The sequence below is a fragment of the Zea mays genome, chromosome 1 (assembly GCF_902167145.1).
Source record: "Zea mays cultivar B73 chromosome 1, Zm-B73-REFERENCE-NAM-5.0, whole genome shotgun sequence".
Classification (NCBI taxonomy): domain Eukaryota; kingdom Viridiplantae; phylum Streptophyta; class Magnoliopsida; order Poales; family Poaceae; genus Zea; species Zea mays.
The window spans coordinates 74,017,232-74,043,364 of NC_050096.1; the positions used below are offsets into that span (position 1 = coordinate 74,017,232).

A 26,133-nucleotide genomic window follows, 5' to 3' on the forward strand; every position below is an offset into this window, starting at 1 on the left:
GGTGTCTACCAACCGTGTAGGCATCCCTTGCAAATTTTAGTTTATCAAAATCATTTTTGCTAGTCTTAAGTTGGGTATTAAGACTAGCCACTTCATCATTCAATTTAGAAATTGAAACTAGGTGTTCACTACAAGCATCAATATTAAAATCTTTACACCTATTGCAAATTGCAACATGTTCTACACAAGATGTTGATTTATTGGCTATTTCTAACTTAGCACTCAAATCATCATTTATGCTCTTTAAGCTAGAAATAGAGTCATGACATGTAGACAATTCACATGAAAGCATTTCATTCCTTTTAATTTCTAAAGCAAGGGATTTTTGTGCCTCTACATACTTATCATGTTCTTCATACAACAGATCCTCTTGCTTTTCTAATAACCTATTTTTATCATTCAAGGCATCAATTAATTCATTAATTTTATCAACCTTAGTTCTATCTAGGCCCTTGAATAAACATGAATAGTCTATTTCATCATCGCTAGATTCTTCATCACTTGAGGAAGCGTAAGTACTAGTATCACGAGTGCTTACCTTCTTCTCCCTTGCCATGAGGCAGGTGTGATGCTCGTTGGAGAAGAGGGCCGACTTGTTGAAGGCGGTGGCTGTGAGTCCTTCGTTGTCGGAGTCGGACGACGAACAATCCGAGTCCCACTCCTTTCCAAGGTGTGCCTCGCCCTTAGCCTTCTTGTAAGCCTTCTTCTTTTCCTTCTTGTTCCCTTGTTCCTGATCACTATCATTATCGGGACAGTTAGCGATAAAATGACCAATCTTACCACATTTGAAGCATGAGCGCTTCCCCTTCGTCTTGGTCTTGTTTGGATGCTCCTTGCGACCCCTTAGTGCCGTCTTGAAACGCTTAATGATGAGGGCCATTTCTTCATCATTAAGCCAGGCCGCCTCAATTTGTGCCACCTTGCTAGGTAGCGCCTCCTTGCTCCTTGTTGCTTTGAGAGCAATGGTTTGAGGCTCTTGGATTGGGCCATTCAATGCATCATCAACGTATCTTGCCTCCTTGATGATCATCCGCCCGCTTACAAACTTTCCAAATATCTCCTCGGGCGTCATCTTGGTGTACCTAGGATTCTCACGAATATTGTTCACAAGATGTGGATCAAGGACAGTAAAAGACCTTAGCATTAGGCGGACGACGTCGTGGTCCGTCCATCGAGTGCTTCCATAGCTTCTTATTTTGTTGACGAGGGTCTTGAGCCGGTTGTACGTTTGGGTTGGCTCCTCGCCCCTGATCATTACGAATCTCCCAAGTTCGCCCTCCACCAACTCCATTTTGGTGAGCATGGTGACGTCGTTCCCCTCATGTGAGATTTTGAGGGTGTCCCAAATCTTCTTGGCGTTATCCAAGCCACTCACCTTATGGTATTCATCCTTGCACAATGAAGCTAGAAGAACAGTAGTAGCTTGTGCATTTTTGTGAATTTGCTCATTAATAAACATGGGACTATCACTACTATCAAATTGCATTCCACTCTCTACTATCTCCCATATGCTTGGATGGAGAGAGAACAAGTGACTACGCATTTTGTGACTCCAAAATCCGTAGTCCTCTCCATCAAAGTGAGGAGGTTTACCAAGTGGAATGGAGAGTAAATGAGCATTTGCATTTTGCGGAATACGAGAATAATCAAAAGAAAAGTTTGAATTGACCGTTTTCTTTTTCTCGTAGTTGTCGTCGTCTTTTTGGGAAGAAGATGACTCGTCGCTGTCGTCGTAGTAGACGATCTCCTTGATGCGCCGTGTTTTCTTCTTCTTCCCGTCTTTTCTTTTGTGGCTTGAGCCCGAGTCAGTAGGCTTGTCATCTTTTGGATCATTGACGAAGGACTCCTTCTCCTTATCATTGACCACCATCCCCTTGCCCCTAGGATCCATCTCTTCGGGCGATTAGTCCCTTTCTTGAAGAGAACTCCTCTGATACCAATTGAGAGCACCTTGAGGGGGGTGAATAGGTGATCCTATAAAACTTAAAACTTAACACCACAAACTTGATTAAGAGTTAGTATAATGAAATCAAGTGAGCAGAGAGGAGAACTCTTGTGAAGCACAATAGACACAATAAGGACAAGCACAAGAGACACAAGGATTTATCCCGTGGTTCGGCCAAGTACAAAACTTGCCTACTCCACGTTGTGGCGTCCCAACGGACGAGAGTTGCACTCAACTCCTCTCAAGTGATCCAAAGATCAACTTGAATACCACGGTGTTCTTCTTTACTTTGCTCTTTTCCCGTTTGCGAGGAATCTCCACAACTTGGAGTCTCTCGCCCTTACAATAAGGATCAATATGAAGCACAAGAGTAAGGGAGGGAAGCAACACACTCAAATCCACAGCAAATACGCACACACAAGACCAAGATTTGAGCTCAAGACAATATCTCGAGGTTCTCACTAGAACAGAGCTCAAATCACTAAGAATGTCGAACAAGTGCGCAAGAATGAAGTGTGAGTGATCAAAAATGCTCAAAGGTTGCTTGGTGTTATCCTCCATGCGCCTAGGGGGTCCCTTTTATAGCCCCAAGGCAGCTAGGAGCCGTTGAGAGCATTTCAAGAAGGCAATTCTTGCCTTCTGTCGCCTGGTGCACCGGACAGTCCGGTGCACCACCGGACACTGTCCGGTGCGGATCTCTTTCCTTATTTGGTGAAGCCGACCGTTGCAGATTCCTAGCCGTTGGCGCACCGGACAGTCCGGTGCCCCCTTCTGACCGTTGGCTCTGCCACGCGTCGCGCGCGGATTCCGCGGCTGACCGTTGGCCCGGCTGACTGTTGGCTCACCGGATAGTCCGGTGATTTATAGTAGTACACCGTTAATTGCTTCCCGAGAGCAGCCAGCTGACAGACTCCGGCCTGGCGCACCGGACACTGTCTGGTGCACCACTGGACACTGTCCGGTGCACCACCGGACAGTCCGGTGCACCCAGACCGAGCTGTCTTTGGCTGAACAAAGCCATCTCTTTTCCAACTTGATTTCTCCTGTTTCCAGCACTTAGACACAATACATTAGTCTCCAAAACAATGTACTAAGTCTTAGAAACATACCTTTTCACTTGATTTGCACTTTGTCCATCATTTTGCCTAGATTAACATAAGTCCACTTGTGTTGGCACTCAATCACCAAAATACTTAGAAATGGCCCAAGGGCATATTTCCCTTTCATTAATGCCAAAGGGGGATAAATTAAGGCCAAAGCAAATGGATCAGCTACCACTTGAGAATTTTGAAAATAGTAGAGTTAGAATTTTTGATTTGTCCAAAATACTATTATTGCAAAATTTGGTCTCTTGTGGGGAGAATATATGATTATGGGAAAAAGGGGGAGTTTTTGGCACTCGATCAATTTTTCAATTGGAATATCTCTCTTTGTGCCTAAACATGTGTGTTTGACTTAGAGATAGGAAAATGATTTTGATTTGCAAAAACAAACCAAGTGGTTGCAAAGAATGATCCAAATATGCCAAATTAGAGTCAAAAACAATTTGGTCTTCAATTTGAATCGATGTTGCATGTTTGCATTGCTTTTTGATGTGTTAGCATAGATCACCAAAAAGGGGGAGATTGAAAGGGAAATGTGCCCTTGGGCAATTTCTATTATGTTTTGGTGATTAAGTGCCCAACACATTTAAATAAGCTCTCATGTGCTAAATAAAGAGAGAAGTGATAATCAAAGTAAGGTATGTTTCTAGACTTAGTACATTGGTTTTTGTGTACTAATATATTTGTCTAAGTGCTAGAAACAGAGAAAAGAAGAAAAGAAAAGAGATGCAAAAAACTTGGCTTGGTACAGCCAAGACTCAGCTCAGTCTGGCACACCGTCTGGTGCGCCAGGATGAACTACGGTGAACAGGCTGCTCTCGGGAAAATTTGGCGGCGTACGGCTATAATTCACTGGACTGTCCGGTGAGCCAACGGCCGCCAGCGTAACGGTCGACCGCGCAATCATTGTGGATCTCTCGGCTCAACATGTGTCTATCTAGAGATAAAACTAGGAGCTCTAAAATATGAAGTCTAAAACAAATGACAACAAGAGATGGTTGTAACATCAGCCCTCCCCTCCATTTATAAAGGATTATTTCTATTTTCTAAATTACCCCTATTTACAAAGAGCCTATCCACTTCACCGGGGCGAAATGGATCAACTCCTAGGTTTTCGATCCGAAGAACACGCGCTCCACACGAAGTTGATTCGTGTTGACGTACCATTCGCTGTGATGCCATGTGCTGCCACCGGTTCCCTTCGAAACCGTCGCGCTGAGTTTTGAGGCCCAAACTCAGCAAAACCCGCCATCCGTACCGCTGGGTGGTTTTGAGACCCAAACCACCAAACGTCGTGAGTATCGCACCGCGTAAGCGTCCCCCCACGTCCTAGGCACGTGTCACGTTAGTCCTTGACCGCGCTGGCAACGTAGCTTGCTCCACCACATCCTCACGTGAGTTCGTGTCCCAGTGTCAGAGACCACAGCTGGTCACCCGGCTACTCCGGTCCGTCAGCCAAGGCCCAGCACTCGTCTTTCACTATTCCTAGTCCATCAGCACGAGCCCACATGACCTTCACCTCAGTCATCGTCCATGTGCTCCACACCTGCACACCACAAGCCGACCAACACGGTTGCACATACAGAATCTCACACTCTGGTCAACCCACTGACTACCGTAGAGTACTACCCATCGACAATCACTCATCATCAACCCGAACCACAAGAGACTAGTTAATCTTGTGTTCACAATTAGATTAATTCAGGCAACAATACTTATCCCGTGCGTGTCCATGTCCATCCAACTAATCAGAGGATAATCTATTCCTCCACCCCTATCGTGCGTGCTCATCCAGCTAATCATGGGGTAATCCAACTAATCAGAGGGTAATCTATTGGGAAGAGTCTAAGAATGGGTCCAGAGCTCCACCCCTATCACGCGTGCCCATCCAACTAATTACAGGGTAATCCTTTGGGAAATATCTAGGAAAGGGTACAAACCTCCATCCTTGGATACGATCAATTGAGTTCACCTCTCTTTGGCTCTACGTCGTCTAGAGACGCTTTGGTTAGCCTACCGATCACAAAGCAACCATACATCTCTCATCTCAGATGGGGTCCCCTTCCGGAAGGCGAGATCTAGGTTCACCCGAGAGCTCTCTACGTCATCACGGACGGTTCGCTACCCTACCACGGACGGTCTGGCAACCTATCACGAACCGTCTGGCACATCACAGAGAGGTCCCCAAGGTCTCGACTCCCTGTGAGCTGTATCTAGAGAGAACATTAGTGTTTGACAAAAAAAAGGCGTTAACATAATTTTTGGCAACTCTACTGGAGATGAGTATATTTTAGATCTATTAAAATTGGTCATAAATGGCTAGTTCTGAAGCTCACACCAACATCCCCTAAAGCAACATCAGACCGACTCTTGAGAGTCTACTGGTGGATGCACGGCAGTAGTTTGGAAGACTTCTTCACAGGTGATTTTTCAGATAATGAACGACTTTCTATGCACGTTCATAGGTAACAACCAAATGGAAAAGGATATACTCCCTCCGTTTCTTTTTATTTGTCGCTGGATAGTGCAATTTTACACTATCCAGCGACAAATAAAAAGAAACGGAGGGAGTACATATCATCATCAAGCACGCAGTAAAGGAACAGTTTTGTAATACTGAAACATGCTCTCCATATAATTTGCCATCAGCCATCAGGCGTTTTCACATATCTCGTCCTCTTTCTAGCAATGGAGTATGCTGTGCACACTTCACTCAGTTCCATCGATCGCGAACGGTAATTAACGTAGACAAAACCACAAGTGCAAAATATGAAACGCTAGTAATAGTAGTATAATAATATAGTTTTGCATGGAACTCGATGGCGCGCCATGCGTAGCGTAGTTGCGCTTTCGCTCTAGCGATCGCCATTCACCACCTCGGCGTGGGCTTGCACACGAGGGGCTTCTCCATCTCCAGGGACATGCCGAGGCGCTCCGCCAGGTCGACGCCGCGGCCGTCGGCCGGCGCCCACCGGAAGCGGTGCAGCAGCTGCGCGAGCCAGAGGTGGACGGTGGCGAGCGCCAGCGTCTTGCCGGGGCACACGCGCCGGCCGGCGCCGAAGGGCGCGAGGCGGAGGTCGCCGCCCAGCACGCTCACGTCCTCCTCCTCGAACCGCTCGGGCCGGAACGCGGAGGGCTCCGGCCACACCGCGGGGTCGTGCGCGATGGCCCACATGTTGACCATGGCCGTGGTGCCCGCGGGGACCACGTGGCCGCCGACCACCGCGTCGCGCACGGCCAGGCGCGCCCACGAGAGCAGCGGACCCGGCGGGTGCACGCGGAGCGTCTCCTTCACGACGCGCTGCAGGTAGGGCAGGCGGGCCACGTCGGCGTCGCAAACGGCGCGGCCGCGGCCCACCACGGCGTCCAGCTCCGCCTGCGCCTTGGACTGGATGCCCGGGTGCAGCACCATCCGCGCCATCACCCACTCCAGCAGGATCGCCACCGTGTCGGTCCCTCGAAAGATCATCTCCTGCGCGTGTATTGTGTTACTGTTTGAAGAAACAAACGAAACGAGTACACGAGCATGCGCCGAGCTGAGCATCGACACGTACATGCGCGCAGTGCGCATTTCGTAGCTGATCGATCCATGCTACGAAATGACATGTCCATGAATGTCAGCAGCTGTTCTTGGTACCGTATGAAAGTGTTCGGTGTTCCTTATTTCTTACCCAGAGGACAGCGATCATGTCGGAGTCCGACAGCTTCTCCTCGCCATCCAGTCCCAGCAAGACGTCGACGAAGTCTCCGGCGGCGGCCGGCTCTCCAATGGCGTCGTCCTTCTTGTGCCTGTGCTCTTCGATGATCCTGGCCACGAACACGTTGACTCTGCCCACCAGGCTCCTGCACCGCCTCCTGACGCCCTGCAGGTCCAGCCACCTGAGCAGCGGCAGGTGGTCACCCCAGTTGAACATGCCGAGCAGGTCGTACCCTTCCTTCACCATCTCCTCCAGCTCCGCGCCCTCCGGGCTGGCGGCGTCGTAGCGCGCGCCGAACACGGTGGCCATGACGTGGTCCAGGGATGCCGCGTGGAGCACGCGCCGCATGACGACCTCTCGTCCGGCCGCGCCCGAGAGGAGGTCCCGCAGCATGCGCTCGCCGATGGCGGCGCGGCGCGGGCCCGCCGCGGCCACGCTGCGCGGGCTGAAGAGGTACGCGGAGCTGATGCGCCGCAGCGCGCGCCAGTAGTCGCCCGACGGGGCAAAGCCCATGGCGCGGTGGAAGAGGAGCCCCCGCGCCGCGTCCTTCACGGGGCGGTCGGCGAAGGCGGCGCTGGCCAGGAGCTCCCGCGCAGTGTCCGGCTGGCTCGCTACGACGAGGCGCGTGAGGCCGACGGAGAAGGCCGACAGCGCGGCGCCGCCGGGCAGGGACCGGGACAGCGACGCGAGGGCGCGGTGCGCCGCGGGGCCCGCGAGCGCGGTGACCAGGCCCGGCGCGCCCGGCGGCGTCGCGCGGGACCTGGAAACGAACGCCCACGCGGGCCCGCCCGGGAAGAGCCAGAGCAGCGAGACGGCTACGAGGAGCACGGTCAGGAGCGGGGAGAGCAAGGTGGCGGCTGAAGGGAGGAGGAAGAGTAGGGAGTCCTGGGTGGTCGTGGTGCTGAGGGTGGCGTCCATGACGACGGCGTGGTGGGGGAGGGAGGTGGGAAGGCTGGATGGTGTGGGTTTTGGGTCGGGGGGGCGGAGAGGGTTTAAATAGAGGAAGGCAAAGGAGGCAGACGAGCAGACCAGTGTGCTGAGAGCATGACACTAGTAACGGCTGGAGGAGAAATGGAAACGCATTGTACTGATTCCCTGATTAAAGGAGAGAATGTAGCCGCTTTTGCAACTGGCGTTCAGCTTTTAACGAGAAGTTCTCGTAAAAAGAATGGGACTCTTTTAAATTCTGCTGGTACTAATTTTAGCTTTTTAGGCGACGGTTATCGCATATATTGTACACTAAAACTAAAACTTTAGTTTTTGTAATTTATAAAGAAATATTATATACTTTTTGGTTCTAAGAATAAAAGAATATGTTAGATGAAATCACAAATTCAACAAAATCTGGTCTGTAATGACATAAAGACAATCTACCGTTATTTCTATATATATACTTAAACAAGAATAATAAATTGATGCCATACTTAGAAAACCGATTCGATGGTTAAAGATTGTACATGCCCTAAGACAGTGTCCAACGGTTCACTCGACCTTTCCCGCGTGAATCCAATGTATGTCTGGTCGCTGATGAGCCCTAAATATTTCTCTGTTAGGGAAAGCTCTAATCTCATCTTTTTCATTAATCAGTGATTTTAACTAGGAAATTATTTTTTTTTTAGTTTAATTAACTAAAAACAATGTGTATTGCATTACACAAATAATGTAGTATTTTTAAAAACTCTAAAAACTTATGTAAAAAGTCAAATAACTGAGTTGAAGTGTATAGGAGAGCTGAATATGGAGACTAGTTAGAGACGAAGTGAAATACGAAGAATAAAGAGGTATTGATTTTACATATGAAAAGTACGAGTAGGAAGATTCGAGAGAGAATGGTTGGATTCAGCAAGTGCTTCGAGTTCGAGGAATCGCTGCCTGGCCGCAGCAGGCCACTATCAGTGACAAATTACTCGCCTGCGATCACATTTCGTTCGACGGCGTGGCGGTTATTATTAGCGTTAACCGTGAGGCCGCTGAAATTTAAACTTGCTGCTAATATATACTGCAGGCTGCAGGTGGGGGTACCGGACACGGACAGACGAGCGCCAGGCGACTGCAGGCCGCGGCGGCGCGGCGCGGCCTCCCTGGCTAGTCCTCGTCCCCGGTCCCCGTCCCGCCCGTGTATAAAGTGCGTCTGCGCCGCCGCCACCTACACGCGCGGTACTTGCGCCGACGGCGGGGACCCCGTAGCTAGACTTCCGCCGCCCGCCGCTCCAACAGCTCTCACTAGTAGCCTTTCCATCGCACGCAACGATGCAAGAGAATACGGACGGGGACCGATCGGCCGACGGCTTTCCACGACCACATTTGCAATCAAGCCACAGGCTCACTCCGTTTTAGATTATAAACCATTTTGTTTTTTCTAAGGAATCAAAGCATCTCAAATTTGTCGGTTAAAATCATAGAATGATATTATAATATTTATAACATTGAATAGATATACTATATATAATTAATGACAAATTAATGATATTTATTTAATATTATATATATTATTGTTTTATTATTCGAATTTGATTAAACTTAAGATGCTTTGATTTAAAAAAGGTTAAAATAACTTATAATTTGAGGTATATTAACTTTATAAAAACTAATATAACTCATGTTTTGGGAAGGAGCAACAATTTTTTTTCTAGCCGCTATCACCGGCCTTGTGGAATATGGAGCGTACCATCTACAAGTTGTTTTAACAAAATGGTCTCTAAAGCTATTTTGGAAAACATTTAGGGCATGTTCGGTTACATCGAAACGAGACCAGGAACTGTTCTAGATAATCAATTACTATATAAATTAAACTATCATTCTAAATGGAATTGTTCCGAAGGTTGAATTGGGGATAACCAAACAGACCTTTAGGGGTGTTTGTCTAGAATTATAATCTATTCAGATTATATAATCCAATAAATATTAAACTAACAACTAATTTAAAATAAATTTATTAGATTATATAATATAGACAAATTATAATCACAAACAAACATCCCCTTGGCTACACCTCTAGCCTCTAAAGCCAGTTTGAAGAACATTTAGTAAATATCCCTGTTGATAGTTTTGTCGTAGTTAATTCGTTATCCCTGTTGACAGTTTTGTTGTACTTAATTCGTTTTTTTTTTTGCGGCTCCTGTTCCTCAGCAGCATAACAGTCAAGCAGATCCAGTCATTCAGACCAATCTTCAAGCCAGAACGGCTTCTTCGATGACCATTTGGCGGAGCTTCAGCATGAGCCGAAGCCACTGCAGAAGGCCAGCCAGGCACGACGCTGTACTCAAGTGCTGTCAGGCGAGTAATAAAGTATGCAAGAACACTTCACCGGACGCATCGAAATGGGCAAGGATACATTTCAAAGGAAAAATGCAAAGAATAGATAGGTCCAGCGGGCAACAACCAAACCATACCATCACGGGTGCAAACGAAACGAGAAGCTGGGTACAGAGACGACTTATGATGAGGGTTCAGGCACACGATTAGCCCTGAAATCTAGGCGCAGCTTACGGGCCCACGCGGGACGGGAGGTTTGGGTACACATGAAATGACAACGGCTGTTCACGATTCAGAAAAAGCATGCGGCGACAGTGGGGGGTGATAGCTTGGTGAGCGGCATCAGTTGCCACCAAACAGGTATCCCAGGGAAGAGCCACCGCCAGGAGCAGCGTGGACCTTGGTCGAAGGACGGTCCTGCAATCATCCGCAAACAAACAAAACCATCCAGGTTCAAGAATTAGTATGACACAGTTCCATGGCATATAAGTGGTAAATGAATAAACAAGTTTTTGTTTCCCAGGAGTGACCACTTTTTCTCTGTTATATATATTCAATTCGCATCATTGTTTCATATGAATCTGTAGTTTTGAAACAGCAATAGGAATATAGGATTCATAATTTGGTATTCACAATTTGTGTCATTGCATTGCCCTACCAGATTCTGCATCATGGCAGAACTATGGGAATATTTGGTTCAGCGAGTTCTGGTCAAGTTTATGGAAAGACATGGTCTGACTAATTTCTTGAGGGCATTTAATTTCTCTTGGCACGATCAATGTGTTAACATTTGGTGTTGATGATAAAATGGTACATGGCTCATGATTGTAGCCCAAGCATTCAAGACTTCAGGATGTAGCAACAACAGGTCACCAACCCCACAACAATCAAGACTCGGTACAATTTTAAAAGCAACATACATGATTGGAAGTCTTTCCAACAACATGGTTTAAACGGGTCGTAAGAACAATTGCATACATTATGTGACAATGCAGACAGACTGCCATGACGTTTTCTCGTAACATGATTATACCTAATCTAAACATCCCACAAAATATGACATCATTTCTAAGCATATACTCCCTCCATATATGATTTAGAGGTCATTTATGACATGATTGTGCATACCAATGAGTGATTAATTAGGGTGGAGTTTTCCCTATTTACCCTTGTTAAATAGGGCTGCGGTGTACTGTGATCACCAAAATATTGTGCATCGATTTGTTGTTGCAGGCTTTTAGAGGTGGCAGATGCTAGAGGTCCCAGGTTCAACGTCCTCGTAACCGGTGTTTTTTGTGCTAATTTTTTTTTTGCTGGTTGCATGGCACGTTGGAGACCGGGCGTGATCAATTAAAACGGCCACGGTAGCATGCGCGTCTCTAGCAGAGGTGCTTAAATGAGCATCACTCGTGTGAACGAATATAGGGGCAAATGAATCTCAAACCATGCATACAACCTCACGGCGTCTTCCTTTGTGCAAACTAGTACAAATCCCAGAACGACTTCTAAATCATATATGGAGGGAGTATATGGACAATGTTAACACTAAATATGTAAAAGAAGTCTTATGTGAAAGTTAAAGAACGTGAACTGGCATACCGTAAGGAAGTTTCCGGTGTTCTGACCGTCGGCCCTGTGGTAGTTATTGGTTTGGCTGGTAACCCCAGCAGCAATCTGACTGGTGCCATCAGGCTTTGCAGCAGGTGGTTTCTCAGCAGGTGGAGCACCTGCAGCAGCAGGTGGAGCACTTACAGCTGGTGCCACTGCTGGTTTGGGGGGCTCACCGCTTCCAAAGAGGTAACCCAGAGAACTTTGACCACCACCCGCGCTACCGCCACGGCTCATCTTGATTGTTGGAAAGAGAAACTATACAAGGATTTAATCAGGTATCAAGCATTATTTCAAGTTTTCAACACACATTGTACAAAGGAACAAGAGAGACAATGCAAATCAAACTAATTTTAAGTATCTATAGAAAAGTTCTGAAAATACCAATGTCTGTATGGATCTACCACCAACAGTTGGTAAGGATACAGTTCTCCAAAGGGCAAAACAGAGAAGATATAGTTTTTACAGAATAAACTCTATTAAACTTTATTAGGTACTGTAAGTGCAAACAGATTGAAAATAGCAAAACATATCTGGATCTGACATGGAATCCTGGTAACAACTTTATTAAGTATGTAACGAACCCATCTTCCAGATATACTTTTACTCAGAGAGAAACTGATTCCCTTCTAAAGTTAGATGTTTGTGCAGAAAACTGATGCTCAGGATCACGATATATAGGCCCACGAGGCTCGCTCACTTGCTTGCACCTGAGACTTGTTTGCACAACAAACAGTCGTTGCCCCTAAGTTAGATGTTTGTGCAGATAACTGATTGACCAACAAATGTAAAACTAAACAGATTTATAGAACAATCAAGGGAAAGAAAACGTCTTCAATTAACTCTGCCCAGTAATATATGACAAGTCCTCGTACAATTATGGTGAACTATAGAAGAAAAAAAACGCAAGTGGCGCATCTCACCTCTGAAGAAAGATGACCAAGCCCAGGATTTTGCAAGCTCACACGCAAACGGGTACCATCTGGGAAGACATGCATCCCGTGATACGAGGTTCACTAAACAATTAGGTCTAGCCAAGAAACAACATGAAACGAAACAAACCGACGGATCAACCACCAAAGGCCACAATGCACGACGGATCTACATCTTTCTCTGAAGAATCTAAGGTCTAGTTTGGAAGCCACAAAACCGAAGGTGATTGGAGGGGCTAGAATCCCCTTCTTATTTAATTGAATAAGAAGGGGATTCTAGCTCCTCCAATCCCCTTCAGTTTTGTGGCTCCCAAACTCGCCCTAAGCGGACAGCATGCCTCCGAAGAACCAAATGCACGCAGCGCAACCGCGGCAGCCTGGGCCCTAGGGAGGTGAAACCCTGCGGATCGACGACAGTGGCTCACAAAGGTCAACAGATCCGCGTCTACCGACATGGAGCGGACGCTCGGAAGGCAGGAATGGACGCGGATCCAACGCCGCGGGTATATTCAGGAGCTTGGGGCGCAAATCGGGGCAGGGAAACGAGACGACGACCCGAGGGTAGAGCGGGCAGAGGAGGGGGCCTTACCGAAGGCAGTGACGAGGAAGTATGAGGGCGACCGGCGGCGGGATCGCCGGGACTGCGGCTGCTCCGGCCCTCTCGTTTCTGCGCTCGAAAGTCGAAATGGAGGCCGAACGGAAGCCTGCGGATGGTTTTGTATAGAAAAAGGAGACGGTGGGCCCTGGACCCCGGGATGGATGGGCTCAGCACCTCTAGCTGGCCGTCCGATCTCACCATTGACGGTGGAGATGGGACCGGGCGCCCGCGTGAAGGAGACGCTCGATCGATACTCCCTACCGGCTACTACGGCCGGAAACGCATAACGTTTTCTTTTTCAAAAAAAAACACGCACAATGCAATTCTCCTGCTTGGTAAGGCTGGAAACGAGCTCGGCTCGGTGCAGCTCGGTGGCTGATCGAGCTCGGCTCAGCTTGGCTCGATCATTCACAAGCTTGGAGACAGACTCGGCTCACGAGCCACACGAGTCTCACGAGCCACACCTGATATATATAATTGCATTACATAGTGAATTATTAGTATATAAATATGAAATATATAGATAGTATTCATCATTATAAGTAATCTAAATTATGAATTGTAATATATCTATTATGAAACGCTAAGGAACAAACGAACTATCTATAAAATTATATAATATACTGTCGGGGACCATAATTAGGGGTACCCTCAAGACTCCTAATTCTCAGCTGGTAACCCCCATCAGCATAAAGCTGCAAAGGCCTGAGGGTGCGACTAAGTCAGGGATCAGTCCATTCAGCGACTCGATCACGCCTCGCTCGAGCCTAGCCTCGGACAAGGGCAGCCGACCCCGGAGGATTTCCGTCTCGCCCGAGGCCCCCCTCCAACGGCGAACATATTTCCGGCTCGCTCGAGGCCCTGCCTTCGCTAAGAAGCAACCCTAACTAAATCGCCGCACCGACCGACCAAGTCGCAGGAACATTTAATGCAAAGGTGGCCTGACACCTTTATCCTGACGCGCGCCCCCCGGCAGAGCCGAAGTGACCGCCGTCACTTTGCCGCTCCACTGACCGGCCTGACAGAAGGACAGCGCCGCCTGCGCCACTCCGACTGCGGTGCCATTTGACAGAGTGAGGCTGACAGGCAGTCAGGCCCCGCCGGAGGCACCATAGGAAACTCCGCTCCGCCCGACCCAGGGCTCGGACTCGGGCTAAGTCCCGGAAGACGGCGAACTCCGCTCCGCCCGACCCAGGGCTCGGACTCGGGCTAAGTCCCGGAAGACGGCGAACTTCGCTCCGCCCGACCCAGGGCTCGGACTCGGGCTAAGTCCCGGAAGACGGCGAACTCCGCTCCGCCCGACCCAGGGCTCGGACTCGGGCTAAGTCCCGGAAGACGGCGAACTCCGCTCCGCCCGACCCAGGGCTCGGACTCGGGCTAAGTCCCGGAAGACGACGAACTCCGCTTCGCCCGACCCCAGGGCTCGGACTCCGCCCTAGCCTCAGCCGACGACCTCCGCCTCGCCCGACCCAGGGGCTCGGACTCGGCCTCGGCCACGGAAGACAGACTCGACCTCGGCTTCGGAGGAGCCTCCGCATCGCCCAACCTAGGGCGCAGGCCAGCCACGTCAACAGGAGGCGCCATCATCACCCTACCCCGAGCTGACTCAGGCCACGGGGAACCAGACCGGCGTCCCATCTGGCTAGCTCCTCCAGATAGGCAATGATGGCGCCCCACATTCTCTGTGACGACGGCGGCTCTCAGCCCCCTTACGGAAGCAAGAAGACGTCAACAAGGACCCAACCGCTCCGACAGCTGTCCCTCCGCCAGGCTCCATCGCTCCTCCGACGGCCACGACATCACACCAGCTGGGTGCCAAAATCTCTCCGGCTGCCACGACGTCATGTACTTAGGGCGCTAGCTCTCCCCCGCTAGACACGTAGCACTCTGCTACACCCCCCATTGTACACCTGGATCCTCTCCTTACGCCTATAAAAGGAAGGACCAGGGCCCTCTTAGAGGAGGTTGGCCGCGCGGGGACGAGGACGAGACAGGCGCTCGCTTGGGGCCGCTCGCTCCCTCTCCCGCGTGGACGCTTGTAACCCCCTACTGCAAGCGCACCCGACCTAGGCGCGGGACGAACACGAAGGCCGCGGGATTCCCACCTCTCTCACGCCGGTCTCCGGCCGCCTCGCTCTCCCCCCTTCTCGCTCGCCCTCGCGCTCGACCCATCTGGGCTGGGGCACGCGGCGACACTCACTCGTCGGCCCAGGGACCCCCCGGTCTCGAAACGCCGACAGTTGGCGCGCCAGGTAGGGGCCTGCTGCGTGTTGACGAACAGCTTCCCGTCAAGCTCCAGATGGGCAGTCTCCAACAACCTCTCCAACCCGGGACGGTGCTCCGTTTCGGGAGTCTTGAGTTCATGTCCCTCCACGGCGGCTACGACATGATACTCCTTCCACCGCCGCGCGATGACGACAATGGCGGCCGACGACCCGCCCGCCAGCGACGGAATCGACGACGTCTTCCCCTCGTGGTGGAAGAACGACCTTCGAGCTCATCCTGCCCTTTCCCCCGTCGACGGAGGGGAAGGCAGGGCGACCAAGGCCAAGCAGGAGGCAGCGCCTCGTTGGCTGTTGAGCGAGCCGACAGCGCCGGCACCCCAACAAGGGGCACACCGGGTATCGACTTCGCGCCTGAGTCGAAGACGAGCGCCGTCTCCCCGCGACACGCCCATCCCGAGCAAGCGGACGACGCCAGCGCGCTCGCGGAGAGCTTGCTGGACGTCACCCTCGCACCTGAGACGACGGTGCAGTCAGTCCCCGAGTGACTTCATCGCCGCTCGTCGACCAAAAGGTATCGACCGATTCCCATCCTACGTCATTTGGATTCAGCCTCAACCCGCCTAGCGACCTCGCTTTGGCGGACTCTCTCGTAAAGGCGAGTCCAAACCCTCTGGGGTTTCGCATGCGGTCGCCTTGGGACCGGCTGACGGACGTCTCGACCTACGGGCCCTCTGGGTCCGAGGAAGACGACGGGCCCAGCATCTGTTGGGATTTCTCTGGACTTGGCAACCCCAGTGCCATGCGGGACTTCATGACCGCATGTGACTACTGTCTTTCCAACTGTTCCGACGGTAGTCGCAGCCTCGGCGACGAGGACTGCGGCCCAAGCCACGAATGTTTCCACGTTGATCTAGGGGGTCCCTCCGAAGGCAATCATCTCGGCATGCCGGAGGACGGTGATCTCCCTAGGCCAGTGCCCCGCGTCGACATCCCACGGGAGCTAGCTGTGGTCCCCGTTCAGGCGGGGGGCCATGACCCACAGCTCGAGCAAATCCGCGGGGCGCAGGCCAGGTTCGACGAGGGAGCAGGGGCGCTTGAGCCGATCCGCCGGGACGTCGGGCAGGCATGGGTGGGCCAACCCCCGGCCGGAGAAATACGTCATCTGCCCCTGGGTTTCCAGCACTGCGTCGCCGACGACGCCAGGGTCAGGTCGCCACCCGCATCTAGTGGCGTCGGCCAAAACCTGGCTGCCGCAGCGATGCTTCTCCGCGCGATGCCGGAGCCATCAACCACCGAGGGCCGGCGAATCCAGGGGGAGCTCAAGAATCTCCTGGAAGGTGCCGTGGTCCGACGGGCCGAGAGCTCTGCCTCCCGAAGGCAGGGATGCCCCTCGGAACCTCATGCCGCAACTTCCTGATTCATGCGGGAAGCCTCGGTCTACACCGGGCGCACGCGCAACACCGCGACTGCGGCCCCGGGCCGCCTCGGCAACGAGCACCATCACCGCGACCGTCGGGTCCACCTCAACGAGAGGGTGCGCCGAAGCTACCACCCCAGGCGTGGGGGACGCTACGACAACGGGGAGGATCGGAGTCCCTCGCCCGAACTGCCCGGTCCGCAGGCCTTCAGCCGGGCCATCCGACGGGCGCCGTTCCCGACCCGGTTCCGACCCCCGACTACTATCACAAAGTACTGGGGGGAGACGAGACCGGAACTGTGGCTCGCGGACTACCGTCTGGCCTGCCAACTGGGTGGAACGGACGATGACAACCTCATCATCCGCAACCTCCCCCTGTTCCTCTCCGACTCCGCTCGCGCCTGGTTGGAGCACCTGCCCCCGGGGCAGATCTCCAACTGGGACGACCTAGTCCAAGCTTTCGCCGGCAATTTCCAGGGCACGTATGTGCGCCCCGGGAATTCCTGGGACCTCCGAAGCTGCCGGCAGCTGCCGGGAGAGTCCCTCCGGGACTACAACCGGCGATTCTCGAAGCAGCGCACCGAGCTGCCCAACATCACCGACTCGGATGTCATTGGCGCGTTCCTCGCCGGCACCACCTGCCGCGACCTGGTGAGCAAGTTGGGTCGCAAGACCCCCACCAGGGGCGAGCGAGCTGATGGACATCGCCACCAAGTTCGCCTCCGGCCAGGAGGCGGTCGAGGCCATCTTCCGAAAGGACAAGCAGCCCCAGGGCCGCCCGTCGGAAGATGCTCCCGAGGCGTCAACTCAGCGCGGCGCCAAGAAGAAAGGCAAGAAGAAGTCGCAAGCGAAACGCGACGCCGCCGACGTGGACCTTGTCGCCGCCGCCGAGTATAAGAACCCTCGGAAACCCCCCGGAGGTGCCAACCTCTTCGACAAGATGCTCAAGGAGCCGTGCCCCTATCATCAGGGGCCCGTCCAGCACACCCTTGAGGAGTGCGTCATGCTTCAGCGCCACTTCCACAGGGTCGGGCCACCCGCGGAGGGTGGCAGGGCCCGCGACGATGACAAGAAGGAAGATCACCAAGCAGGAGAGTTCCCCGAGGTCCGCGACTGCTTTATGATCTACGGTGGACAAGCGGCGAATGCCTCGGCTCGGCACCACAAGCAAGAGCGCCGGGAGGTCTGCTCGGTGAAGGTGGCGGCGCTAGTCTACCTAGACTGGTCCGACAAGCCCATCACCTTCGACCAAGCTGACCACCCCGACCACATGCCGAGCCCGGGGAAATACCCGCTCGTCGTCGACCCCGTCATCGGCGACGTCAGGCTCACCAAGGTCCTTATGGACGGAGGCAGCAGCCTCAACATCATCTACGCCGAGACCCTCGGGCTCCTGCGCGTCGATCTGTCCTCCATCCGAGCAGGCGCTGCGCCCTTCCACGGGATCATTCCCGGGAAGCGCGTCCAGCCCCTCGGACGACTCGACCTTCCCGTCTGCTTCGGAACGCCCTCCAACTTCCGAAGGGAGACTCTGACGTTCGAGGTGGTCGGGTTCCGAGGAACCTATCTCGCGGTACTGGGAAGGCCATGCTACACGAAGTTCATGGCCGTCCCCAACTACACCTACCTGAAGCTCAAGATGCCGGGCCCCAACGGGGTCATCACCGTCGGCCCCACGTACAAGCACGCGTTCGAATGCGACGTGGAGTGCGTGGAGTACGCTGAGGCCCTCGCCGAGTCCGAGGCCCTCATCTCCGACTTGGAAAGCCTCTCTAAGGAGGCGCCAGACGTGAAACGTCATGCCGGCAACTTTGAGCCAGTGGAGACGGTTAAGGCCATCCCCCTCGACCCCAGCAACGACGCCTCCAAGCAGATCCGGATCGGCTCCGGGCTCGATCCCAAATAGGAAGCAGTGCTCGTCGACTTCCTCCGCGCGAACGCCGACGTCTTCGCGTGGAGTCCCTCGGACATGCCCGGCATACCGAGGGATGTCGCCGAGCACTCGCTGGATATTCGGGCCGGAGCCCGACCCGTCAAACAGCCTCTGCGCCGATTCGACGAGGAGAAGCGCAGAGCGATAGGCGAGGAGATCCACAAGCTAATGGCGGCAGGGTTCATCAAAGAGGTATTCCATCCCAAATGGCTTGCCAACCCTGTGCTTGTGAGAAAGAAAGGGGGGAAATGGCGGATGTGTGTAGACTACACTGGTCTCAACAAAGCATGTCCGAAGGTTCCCTACCCTCTGCCTCGCATCGATCAAATCGTGGATTCCACTGCTGGGTGCGAAGCCCTGTCTTTCCTCGATGCATACTCAGGGTATCATCAAATCAGGATGAAAGAGTCCGACCAGCTCGCGACTTCTTTCATCACACCCTTCGGCATGTATTGCTATGTCACCATGCCGTTCGGCTTGAGGAATGCGGGCGTGACGTACCAGCAGTGCATGAACCATGTGTTCGGCGAACACATCGGTCGCACGGTCGAGGCCTACATCAATGACATCGTAGTCAAGACGAGGAAAGCTTCCGACCTCCTTTCCGACCTTGAAGTGACATTCCGATGCCTCAAGGCGAAAGGCGTCAAGCTCAATCCCGAGAAGTGTGTCTTCGGGGTGCCCCGAGGCATGCTCTTGGGGTTCATCGTCTCCGAGCGGGGCATCGAAGCCAACCCGGAGAAGATCGTAGCCATCACTAGCATGGGGCCCATCAAGGACTTAAAGGGCGTACAGAGGGTCATGGGATGTCTCGCGGCTCTGAGCCGTTTCATCTCACGTCTCGGCGAAAGAGGTCTACCTCTGTACCGCCTCTTAAGGAAGGCCGAGTGCTTCACTTGGACCCCCGAGGCCAAGGAAGCCCTCGGGAACCTGAAGGCGCTCCTCACAAAGGCGCCTATCTTGGTGCCCCCCAGCTGCCGGAGAAGCCCTCCTGGTCTACGTCGCCGCGACCACCTAGGTGGTTAGCGCCGCGATTGTGGTCGAGAGGCAAGAAGAGGGGCATGCATTGCCCGTTCAGAGGCCAGTCTACTTCGTCAGCGAGGTACTGTCCGAAACCAAGATCCGCTACCCACAAGTTCAGAAGCTGCTGTACGCGGTGATCCTAACGCGACGGAAGCTGCGACACTACTTCGAGTCTCATCCGGTAACTGTGGTGTCATCCTTCCCCCTGGGAGAGATCATCCAGTGCCGAGAGGCCTCGGGTAGGATTGCAAAGTGGGCGGTGGAGATCATGGGCGAGGCAATCTCGTTCGCTCCCCGGAAATCCATTAAGTCCCAGGTCTTGGCGGACTTCGTGGCTGAATGGGTCGACACCCAGCTACCGACGGCTCTGATCCAACCGGAGCTCTGGACCATGTTCTTCGATGGGTCGCTGATGAAGACAGGGGCCGGCGCAGGCCTACTCTTCGTCTCACCCCTCGGAAAGCATCTACGCTACGTGCTACGTCTCCACTTCCCGGCGTCCAACAATGTGGCCGAATATGAGGCTCTGGTCAACGGGTTGCGGATCGCCATCGAGCTAGGAGTCCGACGCCTCGACGCTCGTGGTGACTCGCAGCTCGTCATCGACCAAGTCATGAAGAAATCCCACTGCCGCGACCCGAAGATGGAGGCCTACTGCGATGAGGTTCGGCGCCTGGAAGACAAGTTCTACGGGCTCGAGCTTAACCACATCGCTCGGCGCTACAACGAGACTGCGGACGAGCTGGCTAAAATAGCCTCGGGGCAAACGACGGTTCCCCCGGACGTCTTCTCCCGAGATCTGCATCAACCCTCCGTCAAGATCGACGACACGCCCGAGCCTGAGGCGACCTCGGCCCAGTCCGAGGTACCCTCGGCCCAGCCCGAGGTACCCTCGGCACGGCCCGAGGCAACCTCAGCTCAACCCGAGGCGACCTCGGTTCAGCCCGAGGTACCCTCGGCCCCCGAGGGTGGGGCACTGCGCATCAAGGAGGAGCAAAGCGGGGCCATGCCTGATCGGAACTGGCAGACCCCGTACCTGCAATATCTCGACCAAGGAGAGCTACCCCTCGACCGAGCCGAGGCTCGGCGGGTGGCGCGGCGTGCCAAGTCGTTCGTCTTGCTGGGAGATGAGAAGGAGCTCTACCACCGCAGCCCCTCAGGCATCCTCCAGCGATGCATCTCCATCGCCGAAGGTCAGGAACTCCTGCGAGAGATACACTCGGGGGCTTGCGGCCATCACGCAGCGCCTCGAGCCCTTGTCGGGAATGCCTTCCGACAAGGCTTCTACTGGCCGATGGCGGTGGCCGACGCCACAAGAATTGTCCGCACCTGCGAAGGGCGTCAATTTTATGCGAAGCAGACCCACCTGCCCGCTCAGGCTCTGCAGACAATACCCATCACCTGGCCCTTTGCTGTGTGGGGTCTGGACCTCGTCGGCCCCTTGCAGAAGGCACCCGGGGGCTACACGCACCTGCTGGTCGCCATCGACAAATTCTCCAAGTGGATCGAGGTCCGACCTCTGAACAGCATCAGGTCCGAGCAGGCGGTGGCGTTCTTCACCAACATCATCCATCGCTTCGGGGTCCCGAACTCCATCATCACCAACAATGGCACCCAGTTCACCGGCAGAAAGTTCTTAGACTTCTGCGAGGATCACCACATCCGGGTGGACTGGGCCTCCGTGGCTCATCCCATGTCAAATGGACAAGTAGAGCGTGCCAACGACATGATCCTACAAGGGCTCAAGCTCCGAATCTACAACGACCTCAACAAGTTCGGCAAGCGATGGATGAAGGAACTCCCCTCGGTGGTCTGGAGCCTGAGGACGACGCCGAGCCGAGCCACGGGTTTCACGCCGTTCTTCCTAGTCTACGGGGCCGAGGCTGTCTTGCCCACAGACCTGGAATACGGCTCCCCGAGGGCGAGGGCCTACACCAACCAAAGCAACCAAGCCAACCGAGAAGACTCGCTGGACCAGCTGGAAGAGGCTCGGGACAAGGCCTTACTACACTCGACACGGTACCAGCAGTCCCTGCGACGCTACCACGCCCGAGGGGTCCGGTCCCGAGACCTCCAGATGGGCGACCTGGTGCTTCGGCTGCGACAAGACGCCCGAGGGAGGCACAAGCTCACGCCCCCTGGGAGGGGCCATTCGTCATCGCCAAAGTTCTGAAGCCCGGAACGTACAAGCTGGCCAACAGTAGTCTACGGCAACGCTTGGAACATCCAACAGCTACGTCGCTTCTACCCTTAAGATGTTTTCAAGTTGTTCATATACCTCGCACCCACGCAAAGTTTAGTCATCAAGGAAGGGTCGGCCTCGCCTCGGCAAAGCCCGACCCTCCCTCGGGGGCTAAAAGGGGGGGGAACCCCCTCTGCATTGAAATTTTCCTCGAAAAAAGATCTCTTCTGCCAGAATGTCTTTCGTGCTTTTTGACTACTTCGAAAAGTGGATCCTGAAAACGACGGAGTACACGTAAGCAGCCAAGGCTGACCGAGCCGAGGGACTCCTACGCCTCCGGGATACGGATACCTCACTCATCACCTTCTGCGATAAGTAACTCACGTTCGGATAAGTGGTTCCGCGGACCGAACAAGTCTTCACGTTCGGAAGTTCTTCTGCCGAAGTGATCCTTCGAGCCTTCTCGACACAGTCGGTGACAGAGCCTCATGGACGGGTAAAAGTGCGCATAAGCGGCAAGGCCGACCGAGCCGAGGGACTCCTACGCCTCCAGGATACGGATACCTCACTCATCACCTTCCGCGAGAAGCAACTCTCGCTCGCACAAACATCCCTGTTGCCGACAAAAAAGTCCAGATACTCGAAACAAGAAGAAAGGAGACGCAGCTTTACAACACAGCGAGGGTGTGTGTTCTAGCCTCGGCGGCCGCAGGAGACACACACTACAAGACGATCTGATCCTGCAGGCTTGGGTCTTGACGCTGGAAGGGGGCAGCGGCACCCTCGACATCGACGACACCTTCGGCGAGGTCCGACCTAGCCTCGGACGGCGACGCGGTCCAAGGATCTCCGCTCTAAAGGACGACGTCATCGCCACACCCAGGCAATCGCTGCCAGGGTCTTCTCCGGAAATCTAGCCCAAGCAGGCGGCTCGGCCGGTCACTCTGGGGCCTCGGCCAACCATCTTCCAAGGGCGCCAGCCCGACCCGAGGCCTCGGCTGGTCAACTCCGGCGTCGGTCCCGCTAACGGACGACCCGGCTGGGCTCCGGCCAACCAGGTTTCATTTTCGAGCCAACTCCGCCCCTGTTCATGCTGATATCGCTACCCCTGGCCTCGGCTCATCGAAGAGCGGCCAAGGGGTCCCTTTAACTAAGCTAGAGAAGCCTCAGACAACAAGGCCGACCGAGCCGAGGGACTCCTACGCCTCCGGGATACGGATACCTCACTCGTCACCTTGGCACGGGGCGACTCACGCTTGGTGAAGCGGTTCAGACAACCAACAGGCGAGTCCTAGTGCTCGAAAATGAGGAAAAAACACGGCTCCATTACATATATGTTCAGGCCTCGACAGCCACAATGAACAAAAAACACTGGCATTCAAAGTGCCATTACAAACGGAACTCCGGTTCCCCCTCCGCAGGGACGAACAACCCCACTCGATGGGGGAGGGCCTGCGGAGCAACAGAAGACTGACGGGCGGCTCGCCGCCGCCCGCTCCGACGGCAACCACAACGACCCCCGCTCCGGGTGGCCGAACTGCAGCAGTGCAGGCCTCAGGGTGGGTGCTGCTGCAATCTTGCCCTCGCCCACGTCGGCGCTCGAGGGGCGAGGACAAGTACAAAGAGTCGGAGGCCCGAAGCGCGGATGGTGGCGGTGGTCCCGTCGGCGACGGGGACTTCTCGAGCAGCCTCCAACTTGGCACCGACGACGGGAGCCGCTCCCGGCAGATCCCCACTTAGATCCTCCCGGACGAGTGGGGCACCGACCTCCGCGCGGAGGCGCCATACCGGTGCAAAGGCAGGACCGCCCCAGAACACGAACGCCGCCCTAGCAGCGCGCGACATCTTGGGCGGTCCTCCCGTGCACACGGCGCGGCAGCCGCCTTCCGGCAGGAGAGGCCGCCGGGAGCCAAGCCGACGAGCTCGACACGCTGGGGCTGATGACGCCCGCCGTTGACCAGCCCCGCGTTGTCGAAGTCCGACCCGCCCGCAGGGCCAGCGAGCGCCCTCTCCCTCGAACACCGCGGGAGAGGGTGACCCACGAACCCGCGCGGGAGGTAGAGCTCCGGCTCAGCCCGGCCTCCACCCCAGCGAGGATGATGAACATCCTTGAAGCTGAGGGTGGGACCAAGATCGCAGCCCGGCTTACTTCTCCCCACCCAGGGGCTGGTAGTCGCCGTCTTGGGTGACTGCCGGTGGGGGGGGGGGGTACAGCCGGGCTAGCTGATGAAAATCCTTGAAGCCGAACGATGGCTGAAAGGTACCAACTCCCGCGGAGTTGCGTTCCCCCGACGACGAGGCGGAAAGACGGCGGATCTCCCCCATCCGGGGGCTTGGGAGGTGGAAAGACACGATGGATAAGGGAGCGCGAAGACATGGTCGCCTTCCAAGGGGGTCACCCTCCTTTTAAGGGCGGTTCTCTCTACTCGCGCCCCCAGCCGTCACGGGCTGAGTCTTCTCCAACACACTCCAAGGTCCTCCCCTACGGCGCGGGGGCTGGGTCCCACACGTCATGCAAGCCGACTCAGGGCAGAAGAAGCCAAACCGCCGCGCGCGGTGCATACAACCGCCCAGCGGTTACAAGCGACCCTCCACTTTTGCCCAGACCAGCGGGCGAAAGGGTGGGCGGCCATGCAGGCGGCATGCAACCGCGCCAAGTGGGCGCGCTTCTCTGACTCCCAACACGCCCAGCCTGGAGGCCCAGGCCCACGCGTCATGCAACCGGCGCGCCGACTGCTTCGTGCATGCAACTGCACCGCCACTTGCGCCACCACCGCGCCTCCTCGACTGCGGAACCAAAACCGCGACTCGAGGCGACCCAGCGCACGACTCAGTAGAGCCAGCCTGGCGCGGCGGTCAGTGCGGCCAAAAATGGGCCGGCAGTAATGACGGTGGCAGGCGGGCAGGAGCAGCAGTCACGTCGTCAGCCAAGCTTACGTCCCATCCGGGGGCAGCGAGGGAACCCTCTCCCACGGCGTGAAGACAACACGCCCGTGTTCCGTTCCTCGAGCGGCTCGCGCACGCGCAACGACCGCCCCGCCAACCACTCGCCCCGTCGCATTAACTCCGCGGCGGGACAGGTGGCGCCTCTGGCGGGAGAAGCGGGCGACGCTTCGCCTTCGCCATAATGACCGCGCCAGTAAAGGTACGCCGCGTCGTTCGATTTCGTATGCTTTTCCTTTTTTCCTCTTTCTCTCTCTCTTGCAACAGGGACCGGGAAAGGGGGATACCCCGAAAAGGGTCCTTCCCCGTGAAGGAACCAGGCTCCGAGCCTCCCTACTGATCAGAGGTTCGAAGGCTGGCCCCCCGAAGGGTTCGACAGCCGCCTCAGATCGCGTGGGCCCTACACCCACTACTGGTCAGAGGTTCGAAGGCCGGCCCCCCGAAGGGTTCTACGGCCGCCTCAGGCTACTCGGGCTCTGTGCCCATTACTGATCAGGGGTTCGAAGGCTGGCCCCCGAAGGGTTCACAGCCGCCTCAGACGCCGAGCGAGGGATGACCATGGGTACGTTCGATACATAACCAAGGCTCGGGCTGCGCTCCCGAGGTACCCTAGGACATTTCCGAGACTAGCGGGAGCGATCTTGTAACGGAATCCCATCAGAGGGAGGCATTGAGCCCTCGGACCCCATCGCCAGGGGACCGGGTCTGGCAGATCACCCGCAGGTACTTTTGGGCGTGCCTCTGGGCCCCTAGCCGACCCCTAACGAACGGGGCACAGACGTCCACTCGGATTACCCGCTTGCAGCTCACCGGAGACACCATGTTCGGCGCCCATCGAGGGCAACATGGCGCTTTCCCCCCTCCTCCTTGCGGAAAGGCGACGCAGGGGCGTATGTAAAAAAGCCGAGTCTGTCCCTGATTGCCCTCTCGCCCTGTGCAGAGGCTCGGGGGCTGCTCTCGCAAACCCGGTTCCGGCCGAACCGTTGACAGCGTCAACATACCAGCCCGAGAACTTGGGACCCGACCGTACACCCGGGCTACGGCCAGCTCGCATGAGGGAACAACCAGACCAGCCGAAGCATTACGTGAGGCATTAAGACCTCGGAGGAGTGAAACCACTCCTCCGAGGCCTCGGGGGCTACACCCGGCGGGTGCGCTCGCGCGCACCCACCGGAACAAAAGCGCAACCGAGAAAGGCTGGTCCCCTTGCAAAAAAGTGCGACGAAAGCCTCCAAGCGAGTGCTAACACTCCCTTCGAGGCTCGGGGGCTA

General features: G+C 54.8%; 2 protein-coding genes across 3 annotated transcripts; both read right to left on the reverse strand.

Moving 5' to 3' along the window:
- Positions 1-5,643: 5,643 nt before the first annotated feature.
- Positions 5,644-7,725, reverse strand: LOC103636404 (cytochrome P450 78A5). The gene is made up of 2 exons (XM_008658763.4): positions 6,720-7,725; positions 5,644-6,520 (listed from the first exon to the last, which is right to left on the reverse strand). The coding sequence occupies exons 1-2, from the start codon at positions 7,662-7,664 to the stop codon at positions 5,918-5,920; spliced, it is 1,548 nt and encodes a 515-aa protein (XP_008656985.1). The 5' UTR covers positions 7,665-7,725; the 3' UTR covers positions 5,644-5,917.
- A 2,338-nt stretch (positions 7,726-10,063) lies between these two features.
- Positions 10,064-13,230, reverse strand: LOC100283729 (uncharacterized). 2 transcript variants are annotated; one of them, NM_001156628.2, is made up of 4 exons: positions 13,131-13,230; positions 12,533-12,591; positions 11,601-11,867; positions 10,064-10,418 (listed from the first exon to the last, which is right to left on the reverse strand). In NM_001156628.2, the coding sequence occupies exons 3-4, from the start codon at positions 11,844-11,846 to the stop codon at positions 10,344-10,346; spliced, it is 321 nt and encodes a 106-aa protein (NP_001150100.1). In that variant the 5' UTR covers positions 11,847-11,867; positions 12,533-12,591; positions 13,131-13,230; the 3' UTR covers positions 10,064-10,343. The 2 variants fall into 2 exon arrangements, with proteins under 2 accessions (NP_001150100.1, NP_001348284.1); NM_001361355.1 differs by lacking the exon at positions 12,533-12,591 and having other exon boundaries at positions 10,082-10,418; positions 13,131-13,227.
- Between the last annotated feature and the right edge of the window lie 12,903 nt (positions 13,231-26,133).